Source organism: Bison bison, unplaced genomic scaffold (genome assembly GCF_000754665.1).
Source record: "Bison bison bison isolate TAMUID 2011002044 unplaced genomic scaffold, Bison_UMD1.0 scf7180017864301, whole genome shotgun sequence".
NCBI classification, from domain to species: domain Eukaryota; kingdom Metazoa; phylum Chordata; class Mammalia; order Artiodactyla; family Bovidae; genus Bison; species Bison bison.
The window spans coordinates 1,072,228-1,089,203 of NW_011494873.1; the positions used below are offsets into that span (position 1 = coordinate 1,072,228).

The 16,976-nt window shown below is 49.9% G+C and overlaps 1 protein-coding gene across 1 annotated transcript in view; it reads right to left on the reverse strand.

Annotated features, from left to right (window-relative positions):
- The window catches only part of STK10 (serine/threonine kinase 10), a 124,986-nt gene that overhangs the window by 88,986 nt on the left and 19,024 nt on the right, over window positions 1–16,976 (reverse strand). Inside the window, exon 2 of the mRNA XM_010851290.1 lies at window positions 9,849–10,013. Coding sequence (XP_010849592.1) covers window positions 9,849–10,013 — 165 coding nt within the window. The remainder of the gene's footprint in view (window positions 1–9,848; window positions 10,014–16,976) is intronic.

Sequence of the window (16,976 nt, forward strand, 5' to 3'; positions counted from 1 at the left end):
AGCAAAGGCCCGCTCTCTGTGCTCTTTTGCTGATCCCTCCCTCTCACCTCCACCCCCTGCCTCCTGCCTCCCTGCCTAGGCCGCAGAAGTGGTAAGGACCGACAGCAGGCTTGCCCGGTGGGCTCAAGTGCCCACAGGCTCTCAAGCGCTCTGTGCTTCGCCGCTCGGTGGTGTCCGACTCTTTGAGTCCCCATGGACAGTAGTACTTTATGGAGTGCCATTACGATCACGTGTGTCCCCAAAGTGGACGCCCCTACAGGTCTGATGCAGAAGGACACAGAGGTCGGCAACCGCCGGGGAATGCCAGGAGCACCAGGATCCCATGGGAAGAGGTGCTGCCCTCAATTCTGCCGAGAAGTGACACCACAGGGCACCAAGCTGACCACAAACATGGAACTCAGACTTCAGAGATAACTGGGCAAGGGCAAAATGAGCCGACTCGGCCAAAGGGCCTCCTTGAGATCACCCCTTCCGAGCCCCGGGCGCTGCGGGCCAGGAAGGAGGGGCAGGGAAGGGACGGTGCCTCCGAGGGTCACAGAGAGCTGGGCCCAGACCCGGGATCTCAGGTCTGACTCAGCCCTGCGCCCTTCGACTGCACTGGGCAGCTCTCTACACGCATGCCGCGCTGCTAGTGACTTTCTCGTGCCACATTCTCTTTACAGTTCTTGGATTATTTTAAGGCCAGATATGCAATCTCTGTTGGTGACCAACGGCTAGCCTCAGAGCCCAAGGCGACAAGCCACAGAGACCCTGGCCGGGGACACAAGGTCACGTGAACATGTGTGGCCAGCAGGCCCCTCCCACCCACACCCTGCTCTGTGACCCGGGTCTGCACTTCCTCTCGGGAGGAGGCTCACTTTCAGACAAGCGGTCACATTCTGGAAAGCCTGCAGTCACTCCTTCAGACTCACCCGCACACACAACTCGGTGTACACGCACAGGAAGTTCACATATGCCTCACAAGCCTATTTTTGGATTCCTTACACCAGGAGCCCTGGTTTAAACACCACCAGATCTGGGAAGCTCAGTTATGGGCAAAGCAGCCCTGATTCTATGAAAAAACAGTCATCTTGCACAATTTTCTGGGAAAACACAGTCCTCTTAGTTATCTGTACTTTCCTCATTTGATAGAGACAGACGATGAGAAATAGACCCTCTCACTTCTACTTTAAGAAAAATAGTGACAGATACAGAGAACAGACTTACAGTTGCGAAGGTGGAGGGGGCCTGGGGAAGAAGGATTGGGGGTTTGGAATTAGCAGATGTGAACTATCACACACAGGATGGACACAAACAACAAGGCCCTACCGGACAGCACAGGGGACTGTTAGTCAGTCAACACCCTACGCTAAACCGCAATGGGAGAGAGCGTGAGAAAGACCGCATATATATACTACCCAGTCGTTCTGTACAGAAGAAATTAACACAACATTGTAAATCAGCTGCAGTTCGATCATTTTTTTAAAAAAAGAAAGAAAACCAGTGGTGTGTGCCAGTGACAAACACCCCCCGGGCTCAGCATTGGGGGACATTAGGGAGTAGTGAGGTCTGAGGCTAATTAGAGAGCAAATCTCCCCCTGACGGGCCATTGCTGCCCAGCCTCAGGCAACTGCGGCCACATCTGCTGGTTGTTCTAAAAAAAAAAAAAAAGTCCAAAGGCCAACAAAATGCTAGCCGCAAATTTCTAAAACCATCTTGTGTGCCAAACAAAATCTGCGTGGATCTGTTCTAGCCCGACATCCTCAGTTTGTGACCAAGCTCACAGCCCGACTGGCTCCTCCCAGCAACACAAGAGGCTGTGAGCGGGAGAGAGACAGTCCTCGACCGAGGGCGATGTGGTCCCCAGGGGACATCTGGCAACACAGAGGCCGCACACGTGTGCCCAGTCGTGTCCGACTATTATGACCCCATGGACTGTAACCCGCCAGGCTCCTCTGTCCATGGGGTTCTCCAGGCAAGGATACTGGAGTGGGTAGCCATTCCCTTCTCCAGGGGATCTTCCCGACCCAGGGATCAAACCCAGGTCTCCAGCACTTCCGGCAGATACCATCTAAGCCACCAGGGATAGAGACAGAGACATAGCTAAGCACCCTACAACATACAGGGCAGCTCCCCCTACACAGAAAATGATCCAAACCCTGATGCAGACCAGACAGAGTCCAAAAGGCCTGGAAGTTCCTCTGGGGAACATGACTGGAGTGGTGGGAAGCTTGCCCCTCCAGCCTAGGGCAGCTGCTGCTTTCTCTGTGGTTCCATTAGATTTCAACAGAGGGCTCCACAGCCAAAGATGCTAGGAAAGCGCAGGTGGAGATGATGCAAGTTGAGACATGAGCTGGGGTAACAAAACCACTGGCCTCCAGGTGGTGGCCCCCAGGGAGAGGTGGGTCCAAACCCAGTCTCTGTCCCGCAAGTGTTTCTGGACAAGCTGGGCCACCTCAGTAGTAAGAGGAACACCCCAACCTCTGGCCTTTTGGGCTTGGCCAGGCCCAAATGCACCAGCCAGACAGTGCCCAGGCCTGGGGCGTGTCCTCAAGTGGAGGTCCTGAGACTGGGGCACCGCACGGCCCTGGGGGAGAGAAGTCCCTCCCGTGCTCACCCTCCCTTCTGAGCCCAGTCGCTGCTGGACACCGAAGAGGCCCACGGAGACAGCATCCCTTCTAACGTGGAGTGCAGGGCCAGGGTGGCAGGCTTTGGCAGGCAAAGGGATTGGGCCAGAATGGAGCAAACTGGTTTATTTTCCTTTATTTCTATTTATGGCAAGTGGGCCCTAGTTTTCCATTCAGGGTAGTGAGATGAAAGTTTCTTTTTCAATAAATATATTTAACTTCTAAAAAGTGAGTCACCTTAAACAAATACTAACTATTCCAGAGGTAGCAGAATGAATGAGGTTTAGGAGAGGCAGCCCTACCAAGAGTGTTACTACAGCTCTTTAAGTCTGAGAATGACAAGGTCATCCCTGGGGGAAGTGGGGTGGGGAAATCCAGGAAGGCTCCCCGACTGTGGAGGCCTTCCATGCTAAGCAAGAGTCACTGCTTTCTCTGGTGGTCAGCAAGGAGATTCCTGGGCTGATAAACGTGTGCAAAACTTTCTGCCCAGACAAAACTGGAGGGCAGAGGGGCTTCTGAACGTGACCTGTGCCAGTCTTCAGGAGTGGAGGCCAGCCCTGCCGTGTGCACACGAAAGGCCTTTCCTCCCCCTGTGCAGATTTCATCATCCACCCTGACATCGCTTTTCATCCTGTTGGCCAGCGGCACGATAAAGCCTCAGCAAGGTTCACCGAGTAAAAGACAGAAAAGCCAGGAGAGAAGAGGCTTCCAGAAATGAAGTATGAAGACGTAGTGGGAATGGAGAGAACCATGAGAGGAGGGCAGAGAGAGTCAAGGGCATTAATAAGCACCCACTCCGGGCCAGACATCGCTGTCTGTGCCCAACCTGCATACCTCACTCAATCCTTACAATGGGCCAGGTTTTGTTATCAGCATTCCCATCTTAGCAGTAAAGAGCTAGAGACTCAATGGTCAGCTAAGATCGCAACTGGCACTTCAAGCCAGGACTGGTCCCCACTTCCCCCACCGCAGGGCAGGGAAGAGGACGATGCATGAGATACAGAAGAATCAACCAATCGAAGACTCAGACTAATTAATCCCACTGATGGCTGAGGAAGAGGGCAGCCCTGGCCTGCCTGAAACCGCTGCCCCGCCAAGGCCTCCCAACACCCACAATAAGACCACAACCCTTACCTACCTGTCCTCAACTCCTAGCACCCCACCCCAACCCAGGCACAGTGGCCCCTCGCCCCCTCTAAACGTGATAAGCACACTCACCTCAGGGGCCCTTGCTGACCCCTGGATCCTCCCTCAACTGGGTCCTTCTCGGACAGGCCTCCCGCTGACCATGCATGAAAGGCGGCTTGCCCTGTTCCAAGTCACACCTCTGATTTCATATCCATCATGGTCCTTATGGTTACCTGAATTATGTATTTATGCACTTATTGGCTGACTTCCTCACCAGACTGTAAGCTCCTTGAGCACAAGAACTGTATCTCTTGTTCACCACTGAATCCCCAGCCTGCAGAACAGGGCCCGGCACACAGCAGGTGCTCAGCAATGTGCTCAAGGCCAGAGAGAATCTGGTCTCCTTTCATGTGGGTCTCTGGCTCTCTTCCTTTGCCATCGTCCAGCCACAACTTTTGTCTGGTCCTTTATAGGCTCCACTGGGTCCTGTCTCAGGGCGTCTGAGAATACTCCCTATTCTCTCTACCTGGAAATTTCTGCTCTCTAAATTTCTGCAGGTCTGCCCTGCAGCCTGTCTTTGGGGCCTCAGCTAAAAGGTCACCTCGTGAGAAAGGCCTTCCTTATCTATCCCATTTGAAGCATCTGTCCCTGACCTGCCTGCCCCCCTCCCACCAAGAACTTCCATCACATTTCCCAGTCTATTTTTCTTTCACACACTTATCACTTGCTGAAGTCCTCTCGTTTACTTCTTTATCTGCTTCCATATTGTCTGCTTCTACCACCAGACTCTGAGCCCAGTGAGGCCAGGGATCTGGCTGGTCTTGATCATTTCCGTATCCTCCGGGGGGATCAGGACTGGGCACAAGGAAGGAATTCAACAGACACTTGTTTACATGAATAAATGGAGAACCCTGTGATCTGACAGGGCTGCAGGCTTAATTCCTCCAAGATGACCCAAGCTTCTAGAGACAAGAGCCAGAGTCCCATGGTGAACAGGTAAGATCTCGACAGCAGATTTGCTGTCCTGTAGAAAGGCTGAGAGAAACCCAGGCTCAGAAACCAATGAGGAGCTTTCAGAATCGTCACAGCCTGCCACGCAGGACTTTGCAGGCACCTTTACTTCCTGGCCAGATTCTGCACAAGAAAAGCTTCCACCCTGCAAGCGACTGAAAGCTACAGAATTGTTTTGGCCAAAAACAAGGGCCACATCGCCCCGAGGCTACGCTCTGTGGGCTGCAGGTACTCAACTGCCTTCACTCTCCCTAGGGCAGACCCCACAAGGGGAGGGGCGCCTGCCTGGACCTCCACTCCTGCCTCTGCTCTGGATCAGCACTGGGGGAGCCTGAAGGGTCCTGCCTACCAGAGGAGGGAGATACCAGGACCGACATCAGCACTAAAATGAGACGGTAGGATGAGCCCCCACAAAGGAGCAGAGAGAAGAGGAAGAGGAGGTGCGCTCCACCGAGAGGTGCCTGGGAGAACAGTGTGGAAGGAAAGGTCCTGCTGACTCTGCAGATGACACTGCGGAGGGCTGCCTGGAGGAAGGCACGAGATGCAAAGACCTGGAGGTGCCACCGACAAGCAGCCCGAACGGCTGCAGGGGGAGGCCTGGGAAGATGCTGGCAGACTATAATTAGCCTACGTTCCAGGTAATGGGTTTGGAATATATTCTGGAGAACTGTGGAAGGGCTTTTCAAAGGGCAGTGTGACATGAGCAGGGTCTCTCATCCACAGTATCTGATGTCTGTATGTCTGGCCTTGTAACTAATTCACTGTGTGACTTTAGCTGAAATTCCAACACCTGATTTGAAGAACTGACTCATTGGAAAAGACACTGATGCTGGGAAAGATTGAAGGTGGGATGAGAAGGGGATGAGAGAGGATGAGATGGATGGATGGCATCACCAACTCAATGGACATGAGCTTGAGTAAACACCAAAAAGCTGAGTAAATACCAAAAAAGGAAACACCAAAAAGTTGGTGCACCTTTAACCTAGTATTTGAGAAGGAGACTCCTCTCTTCCATACTTCCATCCATGCTGCCCTTCAGACTGCCCTTCCTTCCCTTACCCCTTGGAGAACTCCTATGCATTCTTTAAGATCCGGTTCAAATGTTCCTTCCTCTAAACCCTTTTCTGACCAATGATGCTCCCATCTCACATCCTTGGACTTCTGGCCTAGTCCATTCTAACCATTTCCTGGTCAGCCTGGGTACTCTCAGTCTTGCCCCCTCAAACCTGATTTCTTTCTAAATGTGTGTCTCTCCCCCATGAGACTGCCGCTGGGTCCCTATTACCTTCAGCAATGATTCTCAAACGTCAACAAGCTTCAGAGTCACCTGGAAGGCTCCTTAAACAGATAGCAGGGCCCCTTCCCAGAGTTTCTGATTCAGCAGCTCTGAGCTGGGACCTAATATTCAGCATTTCTAACAAGGTCCGTGGTGCTGCTGTTACTACTGGTCTGAAAGGCTGTACTTTGAGAACCGCTGATCTAAAAGACCAAGTGTAAACCTTCACCTTGGCATTCAAGGCCCTCCACGACCCTGCCTCCACCGACCGCCCTCATTTTTTACGACATGCTGGTAGATCCACCAATCCTAGTATACCCAGGATCCCAACATGTCCCAGCTCTCCCACCTCCACACCTTGGCCCAGGCTGACACTGCTTGAAATCCTCTGCCCTTCTCGATCCACCCAGTGCCAGGGCCACCTGCCTTGATTTCACAATGTCTAAAACCCAAATCAAAAATGAGAGATAACACCTTTAAAGGTCTCGGTTCAGTGCAGTCACTCAATCGTGTCCGACTCTTTGTGACCCCATGAATCGCAGCACGCCAGGCCTCCCTGTCCATCACCAACTCCTGGAGTTCACTCAGATTCATGTCCATCGAGTCGGTGATGCCATCCAGCCATCTCATCCTCTGTCGTCCCCTTCTCCTCCTGCCCCCAATCGCTCCCAGCATCAGTCTTTTCCAATGAGTCAAGTCTTCGCATGAGGTGGCCAAAATACTGGAGTTTCAGCTTTGGCATCATTCCTTCCAAAGAAATCCCAGGGCTGATCTCCTTCAGAATGGACTGGTTGGATCTCCTTGCAGTCCAAGGGACTCTCAAGAGTCTTCTCCAACACCACAGTTCAAAAGCATCAATTCTTCGACGCTCAGCTTTGTTCACAGTCCAACTCTCACATCCATACATGACCACTGGAAAAACCATAGCCTTAACTAGACGGACCTTTGTTGGCAAAGTAATGTCTCTGCTTTTCAATGTGCTTAAAGGTCTACAAAGTAACAAATGTAGGCTGTGGGGGCAGCTACAGAAGAGGGGGGTGAGAAATGATTTTGGCCACAGCAGCAGCCCTGGATAAGAAAGTACCAGCCTAAAGTGACAACCTTGGGACAGAAAATTCTAGTGTATCTATTTAACCAACTTCACCTCAGTCACTGTCCAGTTACAAACTGTCCTTTTCCTCCTGCGGGTTTTCTAACTCTGCCACTCTCCAGCTGTGTGGCGTGGCAGGGGAGGCGGGAGCCTGACTTAGCATCTTCCTCTCTCACTTTCGTCTGTAAGATGAAGATAAAGCAACAGCCTCAAAGAATACGATTAAATGACATAATGCGAGTCAAATGCACACAAAAGGCCCAGCACACAGTGAGTCTCCAATAAATATTAGCTGCTGTTGGCATCATCTCTCGACTTGGAAAAGCGATGAACTTGGTAAACAGCCACAAACAATAATGGGAACAGATAGATAACAGATGTTCTCAACGCGTACATCATGAGCAGTCCAATGAAGGCTGGCGGGATGCAGAGCTGGATGCAGAGCTGGACGGGCGTGTGTGTTGTGGGTAGGTGGTGAGATGGAAAAACTCAATTGTATGGTATCAAAAGTGGCTCTGTGAGGCCAGTATGGCGATAGATTTAAAAATCTTAAAAATTCTCCTAAAGAGATTCTCAAGCAAGAACATAAAAATTCAAAGATGTCCATCACAGAGTTGTTTATAACAGTGATAAAAAACAAGAGCAACGGCCTAACTGCTTAATAGTCAGAAGATGGAATTCTACAGAAAAAGAAAAGAGGGAGACGCAGGTGTTTCCCTAAAACATGAAAAGTCGTTCTTAATATATCTTAAACGAAAAGAGTAAGAGTGAAGTAGCAAGTCTGGTATAAGTTCATCTTTAAAAAAAAAAACCTGTGTGTAGATACAGAAAAAGTCTAGAAAATTTTATTATATTATTAAAAATGATTATCTTTGGTATAAAGATTCAGGTGACATTAATCTTTTGCTTTTCTGTATACTCCCATTTTTCTGATAACCATTGTATTTAAAATTTTAATTTCTTAAAAGAATAAAAACTTTCTAAAAAGCAGCTCCATGAATCAAGACAGAAGAAACGCATTGGTGTCAGCTGTGTGACCATGAGCAAGGAGCCTGCTTCTCTGTGCCTCTGTTGCCTCCTCTTTGGAAAAGGGTGACCAGTCTCCCTGCCTGGGTCACCTTCCAAGGTGCCAGAGACAGTGAATGAGGAAGGGCTTTGAAATCTTCAGCTGATAGGCAGGTGATGGTGGTTTTATTGCCCCCAGTGATAACTAGAAGACTCCCCAAGAAGATGCTCAGAGAAGCAGAGAAGCTGGCCTCAGCTGGCGGGCAACCAGTTTTAGTGGACAAAGGTATGGGCCGGGTAGATGGCCAAGTTTCTCATCCCCCTCAGACACTGGCTTTCCTCATTTCTCTGAAATGAGAGGGATGAACTTTGACAGTGGTTTCTAAACCACTCCTTTGGTTTTCTTAAATAACAGGATCCCTTTCTCAAATGAAACACAGATTTCCCCATTAAGCATCAGTAGCTCTGTTCCTAAAAAGCAGGCATTCTGACTCCAAGACTCAACTTGCTGTCTATTTCCCATTATTTCAAACGGGAAAAACTATAAAGTATGACACAGCAACTCAGACTGCCCAATAATTTCCTAAAATGTATCTAACACACAATGACACTCTCCCTATACATGATAAACTATCGTGACAGGAGGTCCAATGCTTAAAACAGCCCCTCCTGGGAATTCCCTGGTGGTCCAGTGGTCAAGACTCAGTCTTGTCACTGCATTGGCCCAGGTTTCATGCTTGATTGGGGAAGTAAGATCCCACAAGATGTGCAACCAAAAAAAAAAAAAATCCCCTCCTGACCACCAAATCATTACGGACAACCAGTAACTGTGGTGCCGTGAACCTGGACTGCTCACGCAGGTCTGGTTCACTCCCAGAGGCCCAGCCCCTCTGACACTTGCTCCCTTTGCAAACCATCTACCAGTGAGTCTGACAGTTTTCCAATTGCATCTATTAATTCATGAGACTTCCCGCGCACCATTTCGTTACAAATGTTCGGCTGAGTTTGGGAGACATGAATATGATGTTTGATGGGTACGATACTGGCTGAAAATGCAGTATGGAAACACGTAGCTTCTAGGAAGTTTGGGTTTTATAAACTGAGAGGCTGGAAGAATGTCCATGGGGGAGCCATTCCACAGGGCAGGCTCTGAAAACCAGGGCACCCCAGAATTCCTTCAAGGGGGATGCTGAGTTGGGAAGGCGGGGCTTTGATGCATCTGCACTGTGCATCTTAAAATACGAGGTTGCAGCCAGAGAGTGGAGGCTATTACAGGGCCCCCTTTAGTGCTGCCATTGAAAGGAAGCCCCCTGGAGCAGCTGCCACAGTGGCAGTAACGATGCCACCAGAACAGATAATAAAATAGCTCGCACTCAGCGAGCTCTGACATGGGCCAGCTATTCTTCCAAGCATGAATTAGCTCATTTCATCTCCAAAACAACTCAGTGCGCTAGGTACTGGCATCATCCCCATCTTACAGCTGGGGAAACTGAGGCAAGAAGTTAATAACTTGCCTACGGTTATCCAAGCACAGCTGCGATTTGAGGCCAGGCAGTAGAGCTTCTGAATTCCTTTCTGCTCCATAGCACTACACTCAGCCCCGAAGTGGAGACGCTCTGCAGAAAGGGGAGCACACTTTACCATGCCTCCAAAGCAGAAGTGGAGAAAGAGCCGCGGCCCTCAGAACTGCGCAGGGTCCGGTGGCATCACCATGGGGCCGAGGCACCCTTACCCACAGCTTCCCGTCATAGTAGTAGGCGCCTAGGAGCTTCACGATGTAGGGGTGGTCGCAGGTGGCCAGGATCTCGATCTCCACGATGTAGTCTTCCAGCTCCTCCTCGCTGTTGGTCTCGATTACTTTGGCCGCGGCCAGGGCACCCGTCTCCTTGTTCTTGGCCTGAAAAGCGGAGACACAGAAGGTCAGCAGGCCTGGTCGGCAGGAAGCTGACCCCTGGGGCTAGCTCAGAGAGGCCGCGCTGGGGGGACACAGGCCAGATGTCCAGATGCAAATAAGGGGCCGCAGCAGAAGGTCCGCTGCTCTGAACAATGGGCCAGTGCTCACTCCTGAAGTCAGCACAGTGGGCATGTGAGACAAACAATGGTCTATGGTTAGTAACAAAAATTTTAAGTACAAGACACCTGTACTATGGGATAAATAAAAATACTAGAACAGCATAGATCTACAAACAGCCTGGAAAGATTCCTGGCTGTTCTATAAAAGACCCAAGTCACTGAAAAATAAAAAGTGGTATGATGCTTTTTATATTAAAAAAAATGGAAAACTACTTTTTCATAAATGCTCACACATGAAGTGTAAATGCATGGAAAACTCTGAAAAGATACTGCCTGACAGCACGCTGGAGAGGAGCCTGAAATAGGGACAGAGACAAAGGACACTTTTACTCTCCCTGTATTGCTTTAAAGTGTTAAAAGAATGTTTTGAGTATTTATTTGCATTACGTCACATATATTAAAAGCAAAATTAAAAGAGTTTTTCGTGGATGCACTTCACCTGGTCCTAAAAAGGGTTTCTTATTTGATGAAAAAGAGAGTGAGAGAATTTCAGATCTACAAGGATAGATATAATTCTCTAAAAACGGAAAATAAGTGTTGAGGACTTGGAAGAACTGGTACCTCTGTGCACTGCTAGTGGACAGAAAAGCGGTACAGCTTTTCTGGAAAAGAGCTTGGCAGTTTCTCAAAAGGTTAAACATAGAACTACCGCACAGCCAGCAGTTCCACTCCTAGGCATATTTGCAAAAGACCGGCAAGCAGGAATTTGAGCGGTCTCTGCACACCAATGTTCATAGCAGGGCTATTCACAAGAGCCAGATGGTGGAAACAACCCAAGTGTCTACCAGCAGATGAATGAAGCGACAAAACGGGGCACAATCAGTCCTCCTGGACCCCAAGTTCCACATCCTCAGAGTCAACCAACTCAAGATCAAAAATATTCAGGCAAAAAAATCAGAAAGTTCCAAAAAGCAAAGCTTGAATTTGCCACGTGCCTGGCAACTATTTACATATCATCTATATCATATTTACAACTATTTACATAGCATTTACATAGACTTCGGTATCAAATGTAATCTACAGATGTTTAAAGTATACAGGAGGATGTGCACAGCTTATATGGAAATATTACACCATTGATATAAGAGACTTGAACACCCATGGATTTTGGTATCTGCGGGGTTGTCCCGGAACCAGTCTTCCTGGGAGGATGATTTACACGTTCAGAGGAGTACTATTTAGTCTTAAAAAGGAAGGAAGTTCTGGCACAAGCTACAACATGGATGAATCTGGAGGACATTATGCTAAGTAAGAAATAATACAGTCACAAAGGACAAATATCACATAATTCCACATAAATGAGGTACCTAGAATAGTCAGTAAACTACTTTCATAAAGAAAGAAAGTAGAATAGAGGCTGTCAGGGGCTGGTTACCAGCAGGAGTGAGGAGTTAAGTGTTTAGTGGTACCGAGTTTCTCTTGGGATGAGGCAAAAGTTCTAGAAATGGATAGAGGGGAAGGCAGCATGAACACTGTGAACAGATCTAATGCCAGTGAATTGTACAGCTAGAATCTGCTACAACAGTCTATTTTATGCTCTGCATATTTAACCACAGTTAAAACTGACAGTGAGAGAGAAATAACCGTGTAAAGTAGTGCAAGTGATTTCACCCACAGTGAGCTAGTGCCCAGGAGAAGGGGCAGAGCCCAACCAGTCCCCGGAAGCCTTGGGGTGGGGGGCACTTCTGGGAGTGCCCACCCACTGTACCGCTGGTCAGGGAAAAGGGGGTCCCCAGTGAGAGAGAGCACACTGTCCTCCAACACGGGCCTAAAAGCCGGCGCTCGTCTGCAGCCTTTGAACAGCAGTCTGCTGGAAAGCGCATGGAAAACGGGCCACCCTAGACTTCACACCTCGGTGCTGCTCCGAGGACAGTGCCACACGGCACGTGCCTAACAGGACAGCTCCGCCACGTGAGCTGATGGAAACGCTGACAGCTGTGCCACCCAGCACCCTGCGGATGACAACGGGCACTCACGTCACCTCACACGGTAACCCATTCTACGGACTAGAGAGAGGGACAAGGCTGGAACCAGAGGGGCAGTCCCAGAACCTGAACCCAGGTCCTCTAACTTTCAGCGTTCTAGCACTGCACACTACTCTCCAAGGTCCCCATCGCCCCCAGAACGCAGAAGCCTCAGACCAGATGCCCTGCCCACGGTACCAGTGATGCAGACACATCCACCCCCACCCGGCCCCAAGCAGCTCAGCAGCCAGCTGGGGACACCCATCTCTGCCGTCAGCGGTGAGACAGCGTGCCTACAGGGGGTGGGCATGGAAACTGGGAGGAAGGAAGTGATGCCAATAGGCAACTTTTACGCTCATTTGTAAATTTATTCTCAGTTTAGGTAAACGTTTCCATTAACTGAGCCGCCAAGTCCGCAGGTTCCGCACAGTGACGATAACGCTTTCACGTTTCTCAAGGGCCCACTCCACACGGGACACTTGTCTACACTTCGACATGTGGTCATTCATTTATCTCCTCAACCATCCTGCCAGGTAGGTGCAACTGTTACCTCGGATGAGGAGACTGAGGCAGAGCCCCAGCAACCTGGGTGACAGGGCTGAACGGGAACACAGGCAGCCCCGCTCCCAGGTCTGCACTCCTGGTGGCCACGTGGCCTAGGGAACCTTCCACGTCTGGCCCAGGAGCTCAGTTCAGGGAACGGACTTTCGTGTGGGGCCGTTCCCTGAGGCCATCGTGCATCCTAGACATCACCCTGCTCACCCGGCCCCCCCGGGTCAGGTCCTCCCCGAACTCAGTTTTGAAAACTTGCTTGGAACGCCTTAGAAATTCATCAGTTAAGCAATCAGGCGTTCTCTCTCTCTCTCTTTCACACACACACACACACACACACACACTTAACTGGTGATGTGCCTGCCCCTTCATTTCTTGTAGAGCTGGTTTTTTCGGTCCCACTAGAAGACCATCAACACACACACACACACACACACTTAACTGGTGATGTGCCTGCCCCTTCATTTCTTGTAGAGCTGGTTTTTTCGGTCCCACTAGAAGACCATCAACACACACACACACACACACACTTAACTGGTGATGTGCCTGCCCCTTCATTTCTTGTAGAGCTGGTTTTTTCGGTCCCACTAGAAGACCATCAACACACACACACACACACACACTTAACTGGTGATGTGCCTGCCCCTTCATTTCTTGTAGAGCTGGTTTTTTCGGTCCCACTAGAAGACCATCAACACACACACACACACACACACTTAACTGGTGATGTGCCTGCCCCTTCATTTCTTGTAGAGCTGGTTTTTTCGGTCCCACTAGAAGACCATCAACGCATCCTTTCACAGTGCAGCACCCAGGCTCCTCCTCCTGTCCAGAAGCAAAGCTAAGGCCCACCCCGCTCATTTACAGAAGAGACAGTAGAGGGCTTCACAAGCAGCTACAGCGAGAGCCAGGTGACCGAGGCAACCCCCGTGGCCACGCCCTCCTGGTCCCCCGCCACAGCAGCACAGGGAGAGCTAAGCTAGCAAAGGCTGCCTTCATTCATCCATCTCTCACTCCTGAGAGCTGGCAAAGGAGGCTACAGTCACCTTTTCCTGGGTCTCCTTTAAAGGACTCTTCTCTCCTGCAGGTAGAAGAGGCCCAGGCAGGGGCTGTTTTCCGGGAGAGCATTAAACCTGTCCTGCCCTCCACCTTGAAGGGCAGCACTGACCACAGGGTCCAGCCTCAGGTGGGGCACCAACATGGACACGGAGGAATGCCCGCCCCAGCACCTCTCTCTGATTTCACAGAGACCCAGAGCCTGCCAGGACGGGGCTGGCAACAACCATGGCATGCGAAGTGACCTGGCCAAATTAAATGCTCTAATAGCCTAGTTAAGGCAGTGTCATCTGAAAAAAATGCACAGCGTGGGGGTTGTGAGCTAAGTTTTATTTGAGGCAAAATGAGGACTATAGCCCGGGAGACAGCATTTCAGACAGCCCCAAGGAGGCTGGGGGAAGGCCAGTATGTATGTGATTTTGATGAAAGAGGAGTACGTGCAATCAAGCACATATTTTTGGCAGAAGATCTCTGCTAGTCACGAAAAACTGACATCACCATGAAAGATTTTAGTGCTTTTCTAGATATGAGAAGATGCAAGATTTTACTCTTAAAATTGTCTCTTGGAAACATCTACCTGAAGACCTGTTCTGCCAGTTGTTCCCAGCGCACAGAGTGCCTGGTTTCTGATCTCCACTCTGCACTCCCCCAGGGGATGCTGAAGATCAGCAGCTCATAACTGAATCCTCATAGAGGCAGAGGGCAAGTGCCAGTGTGCAGACGGCAGCAGGAGTTTATCACCTGAAGGCCACAGAGGAGTAATGATCGCTGATCATAAAACAGTTAACACCGTCTGAGCACTCACTATGTGCTGGGACAGGCCTTAAGTAGGATTTCTCACTTCATCTTCAACACAGCCCTTAGAGACAAATACCGGCATTCCCAGTGCACAGATGAGGAAACAGATTCAGAGAGTCACAGTAAATGCCTCAGGTCACACAGCAGATGGGGGGTTGAAGGGTGAATCCAAATTCCAGCCTGACTATCTCAGAGAGCCTGAGCTCTACATCACTTCTCAGCATGCCCGTCCTGGCAAGGGCCCAGTGTTCCCTGCGCCACCTCCCTTTGCTAAAGATAAGCGACAACCACAGCCAATAGCAACCACTCATGGTCAGAGTGCTTGGTAGCTGCAGAGGACTAGAGAGCCAGGATTTAATCTGCCCAGGAGTGAGGTATCAGCCATCACGCCCATTTCCCAGATGAGCACACTGAGGCTCAGAGAGATATCAGGACCCACCCAGGACTGGGAGCCGCAGTGGTCTTACTCCCAGTTCAGTGTTCTTTACTACACTAGGCTGGTGGGAATCAGTTTATTCCCCATTCATTCATTCAAGCATCATTTACGGAGTGCCTATTATTTGTGAGGCACTTTTCCACTGAAGAATTTCTTCCTAAAGGTTGGAATTATTGCCCTCCCATAACATAACTCACCCTCCCCTGATCTTTCTTCAGAGGAGCCAACCCATTCTCATTCCCCATCCCCAAGCTGTAATGGGGCTGATCCCATCACCATATCTAGAAGCAGGTAGATGATTTATGCCGTCCAGTCAGTACACTGCATTCCGTCTTACCACAGTGATTGGTTCAAGGACAGACATGTGATCAAGTCAGCCAATGAAATGCAATCTCAGAAGACTGCCCTAAGCTCTCTTTCACTGCTAGCCTCTGGCACTGCCTACCACAGTCAAGCTGCCAGGTCATCATGCTCCCAGGGGAGCCTGAAAGCGAAACTAACTCCAAAGTAGCAGAGCTTAGAGAGGGTCCAAGAAGACACTGCTAGATCCCCTCAATTAATTTTTACAAGAGCATTGTATTATTAAGAGCCTCTTTTTTCTTCCAGCAAAAATTGTTACTTTTAATCAAATAGGGTGAACAAGCAAGCAGTAGGAAAAAAGATATTTTGTAAACTCTTTCACCTAGAAAGAATTAAAGTATTCAAATATGCTGAGATACTAGTATACTAGCTATGTATATATATGTAGACATATACCATAAATGTGTACATATTAAATAATGCATAACATAGAATAAATCCATATAATAAAACACCTAACATTAAAACGATCCTGAATGTGATTTACTCCTTGTTTGACATTTCAAAATGCATTTCTGAACTTTGTATCTCCTTTTGGTAGACATTAGGGCCATTATTTATCATTGCATTGTGATTAAGTCTGTTCAGGTTCACAAAACTTGTAGAGAACACAGTGATGGACATTCAGGTTTCCTATTCGGTGAAGAAGACACAATGACTGCCCTTAAGTTCTAACATGAGGTTGTAGGATGGAGCAGATGAAAGCAGCTTGGCTTCTCTTGGTCTGGAACTTGAGAATACATACATCTATAAGAGCCTCATTTTATATATGCAAGAAAACTGATGCCCAGAGAGGTGAAGTCATTTGCTCAAGGTCACAGAGCAGGTAAAACAGCAGGGCTGGAAGTTAAATAGAAGCCCACGTGACTTCAAAATCCATATTCCTGACCATTTTGCCAGAGGTTCCTGTAAATTCTGCAGTAGGAGAAAGGGGACACGATAGCCAAGCTCTCTCCAGAGTCTGATGTGAGGGCAGCGTGGGGAGTGGGTGGGTACTGGAAAGCTAAAGGTTGTCCACGTGGATGGGACACAGTGGGAGTTGACAGACAAGAAGTCATACAAAGAACAAACGGCCATCTGTGGCCTCTGACGTCCGTCTCCCACCGACTGAAGCGAGACTGGGGTCCAGGGAAGGACGGACGGCAAGAGCCCCCACCCAGCCCTGCACTGCTGGCCAGCGGTGACTAGCGCCTCGCCCCACACCCTGAGAGCAGACACACAGTGGCCACTTGTGTTTCCCGCCCAGGCACCTCTCTGGGAACAATCCTCCCCCTTGTGCAGCACGGGCCCGGCCCCAAGGAGGCGGGAACCACCCTTCCAGCAGAAGCCCCGCCCAAGCCAAGGGGCCCAGCCAGGGGCTGAGGGCTTCCTGAAAGTCACCCACACAGCCGCCGCCAGCTGGGGATGGCCCCCAGGCCCTCCCTGCCCTCCTGGCTGCAGGCTGACCGCTGTGTCCCGCCCTCCCCCTCCTCTGGGGAAAGGACTGATATCACAGAACACAGCGACCAGAAAGAACATCAGTCGCCCCTCTCAAACCCCAGCTCCCAGTCCCCAGTCTGCAGCTGGGGAAACTGAGTTTGTAAAGGTTATGCAGTGCCCAGAGTGCAGTCTGCGGTGACTG